At 39.2% G+C, this 3,945-nt stretch overlaps 1 protein-coding gene across 1 annotated transcript; it reads right to left on the reverse strand.

Moving 5' to 3' along the window:
• Positions 1 to 1,723: 1,723 nt before the first annotated feature.
• Positions 1,724 to 2,710, reverse strand: CCDC54 (coiled-coil domain containing 54). Its single transcript, XM_040225351.1, has one exon. The coding sequence runs from the start codon at positions 2,708 to 2,710 to the stop codon at positions 1,724 to 1,726; it is 987 nt and encodes a 328-aa protein (XP_040081285.1).
• Between the last annotated feature and the right edge of the window lie 1,235 nt (positions 2,711 to 3,945).

The following is a 3,945-nucleotide window of genomic DNA, read 5'->3' on the forward strand; positions in this document are numbered from 1 at the left end:
TTTTGAACTGTGGTGTTGGAGAAGACTCTTGAGAGTCCCTTGGTCTGCAAGGAGATCAAAGCAGTCCATCCTAAAGGAAATCAATCCTGAATATTCATTGGAAAGACTGATGGTGAAGCTGAAACTCCAATACTTGGGCCACCTGGTGCGAAAAACTGACTGGAAAAAACCCTGATGCCGGGAAAGATTCAAGGCAGGAAGAGAATGAGACGACAGAGGATGAGATGGTTGGATGGCATCACATACTCAATGGACATGAGTTTGAGTAAACTCTGGGAGTTGGTGATGGACAGGGAAGCCTGGCGTGCTGCAGTCCATGGGGTCACAAAGAGTCGGACCCGACTGAGCAACTGAACTGAACTGATGATAGGATGATCCATGCTGCCCCATCACATACTGACATATTTTCAGTTATTTTTGTTTACATCTTATCTGTACATTTGTAAAGAAAGGTCAAATAAAATGCATTTGTAAATGAAAAAGTTGTAGTGTATAATTATTACCAGACTGGCTCCAGACAATGTTGTGTCTTCTTAGCCTACTTCTCCCTTAGTTTCTTCTATACACACCTTAGCAGCTTTTTCCTCATTTGAAATGGTTGTTCTTTGCTAACTGCCAAAGCCCTCTTTGAAATGATTAACTGAGAGTAGTTTAAAATAGTACACTTGTCAAGAATATTTGTAGTTTAACAGCTTGTGATTCTCTATTGGTAGATTTCATTTACTAACTAGTGGTGAAGGAAACTTTTTTTTTTTTTGCAGTTGATTAGCATGATATTTTGAAGAAGGAAATGCAACCCACTCCAGTGTTCTTGCCTGGAGAATCCCTGGGATGGAGGAGGCTGGTGGGCTGCCGTCTATGGGGTCGCACAGAGTCGGACACGACTGAAGCGACTTAGCAGCAGCAGCAGCATGATATTTAGAAAAATTACATTACAAGGGCAACCACCTATTATGTCCAGGAATGAAGTCCACCCTGGATGTGTAGTATTTATATGGTTCATATGAAGGAAAAAAAAAAGACTTTGTCATATAAGATTCTATGGTGGTATAGTGTCAAGATTTAACTTAGTTCACACATCCATCCTTGGATTTTGCGTTTTCCTCTGTATCAAACCTGTAAGATATGGCATTTGTCTCATTTCATGAAAATGTGAAAAAAAACCCCAAACCACCCAATACCATATTCAGCTTTTCCCTCTTTTCCAATTGTTTGATAGAGATGAAACTGAAAGAAAAATCCCGATTTTGAAATAAATAAATATAAGGCACCTTGTCCTTTCAGTGCCTTACATTGTTATAGCTCTAACTTTGTCCGTGTTATCTTTTGCACTCTATGCTATTTAAAATTTTGTTGGTAGAGTCTGTCTCTGTGCCGCAGATCTCATCTGCAGAGGCCACTAAGACAATAGTGGGGGCTACTAAAAGTGTTTCTCATTTTGGACCCCTTTATTCTTTGTTTCCAGTTATCTATGAAATGGGCACTGGAGGAGTCCTCATGAATTGCTCTTGGGGAAAATAAGAAACTTGACGGAAAACGCATCACAATTGTCTAATGGGATGGTATGCCTCAACTTACTGTAGACATAAAGAAACTTTGCAGGCAGCCAACCCATAGTGAGCTAACTTTACTACCAAGGAGCTCACAGCAACCACAAAGACACGTGAATGCTTGGCGTGGCCAGGTAACATTTATTGTGTACCAAGCAAAGCAGAAAATTACTCTATAGTCGAGTTACTTCCTCTTTTGAGGAACCAAAAAGACAATAAATGTAGTTGAAAACAGAGACACAGATGGTGGTCAAGCTTGTGATAGGCCCAGTGAAAAGACAATACTTCTGGGTTATGACTTGTGGTTCCTCAGGAAGGAGGGTTGGCCTCGAAAGAAGCCACTGGATGAATTCCTCTAACTTGGTTGCACTGAGGAAAAATCTCCACTTTCCTCCATGGACAAAAGTTAGCTTGATCCATGTATTAAAGTCTGGGTAGATATAAATATTTGACTTTGCTTTTTGAAAGCTTCTTAATGCATTTTGATAGTTACTTTTCTTCAGAGCTTTAATCTGAGGAGATATTGTTTTTTCCTCAAGATGATCAGTGGACTTAGGATAACTGAGCACTTTCTCTGGTTCTGCTGAAGAGATTTCCGAATCTATAGAGGTCAGTGTGTTCTTCAGAGTTTCTGATTGTGTGACTCTGTGAAGAAGTTCTATGATCTCTTTACCCTTTTCTCCATCCAGAACCTCTAAACAATGTACATTGGAGCAAGAATTCTGGTTTCCCACTTCTGCCACCTTCTTCTTTAAAGCATCAATGTCTTCCTTCACAGAGACGATATCTTCAGCTGTTGTACACTGTTTATTTTCATTAACATTCATTTTGGTTTCCAGTACTTCCATCTGCTTCTGACAGTAGTCAGTCCTTTCCTGGATTTTTGATAATGCACAGATCATGCCAGTCATTTGGCTGAGGAGTTCAAGCTGGGTGGTTTTAATATCTTGGAGCATTACTAAAAGATTCATTTCTTCATCAGCATTAAGGTCCTCTTGATCACAATCATGGGAAATCATAATTGGATGTCTGGTTGAATTCGGATACTGAGTCTTACATTTGTGGTAAGCATTTTTAAGAGATTGTCTGATCTTGGAGAAATTTGAATTCCACATCTGCCCAGCAGCAGCTTTTACCCTTTTGGCTTGAAGTTTGTACATCTTTCATAATGAAACAAGAGACACAGTGTTGGGAAACCTGACCAAAATCAAAGAAAGAAGCAAAGAAATTGAAGAATGAAATGGTTTTTCTCTTACTCTTTGTTGGGTATCTTTCCCGGTGACATTGTTGAATGTCCTATGGAGAACATCAAGGACAATAGCAGGCCCTCTTCGATGGTTAACTTCTTATAGGGCAGTTCAGCTGGAGAGCTCTGTGAAATTCTGAGCAATTGTGTGGAATCCTTCATAGGCTGACCCGAAGCTGATGTCATAATGGCTGCTGGTCTAGAATTTCTTTAACCTTAGGGCTGTAACTCTCAAAAGTTTTGGTCACAGGACTCTTTTTCACTTTTAAAAATTGAGCACCACCGAACTTTTGTTTATGAATTATTATCACTTGATACTCCATGTTAGAGATGAAAACTAAGTAAATCTTGATATTAATTCATTAAAAAAGTAAACCCAATACATGTTAACATATATGACATATTTTTATGAAAAAGTAATTATATCTTCCAAAAGAAAAATCGTGGAAACTGTGGCATTGTTTATATATTTGCAAATGTTTTAAATGCATGAATTAATAAAAGACATGCCAGGAGAAATATCAATAACCTCAGATATGCAGATGACACCACCCTTAAGGCAGAAAGCAAAGAACTAAAAAGCCTCTTGATGAAAGTGAAAGAGGAGAGTGAAAAAGTTGGCTTAAAACTCAACATTCAGAAAACTAAGATCATAGCATCTGGTCCCATCACTTCATGGCAAATAGAAGGGGAAACAATGGAAATAGTGACAGGCTTTATTTTTAAGGGCTTTAAAATCACTGCAGATGGTGATTGCAGCCATGAAATTAAAAGACCCTTGCTCCGGGAAGAAAAGTTATTGACCAACCTAGACAGTATATTAAAAAGCAGAGACATTACTTTGCCAACAAAGGTCCGTCTAGTCAAAGCTATGGTAGTTATATATGGATGTGAGAGTTGGACTATGAAGAAAACTGATCGCTGAAGAATTGATGTTTCTGAATTGTGGTGTTGGAGAAGACTCTTGAGAGTCCCTTGGACTGCAAGGAGATCCAACCAGTCCATCCTAAAGGAGATCAGTCCTGGGTGTTCATTGGAAAGACTGATGTTAAAGCTGAAACTCCAATACTTTGGCCACCTGATGCGAAGAGCTGACTCATTTGAAAAGACCCTAATGCTGGGAAAGATTGAAGGCCGGAGGAGAAGGGG

This window comes from Oryx dammah, unplaced genomic scaffold, assembly GCF_014754425.2.
Source record: "Oryx dammah isolate SB20612 unplaced genomic scaffold, SCBI_Odam_1.1 HiC_scaffold_2, whole genome shotgun sequence".
In the NCBI taxonomy this organism is placed as follows: domain Eukaryota; kingdom Metazoa; phylum Chordata; class Mammalia; order Artiodactyla; family Bovidae; genus Oryx; species Oryx dammah.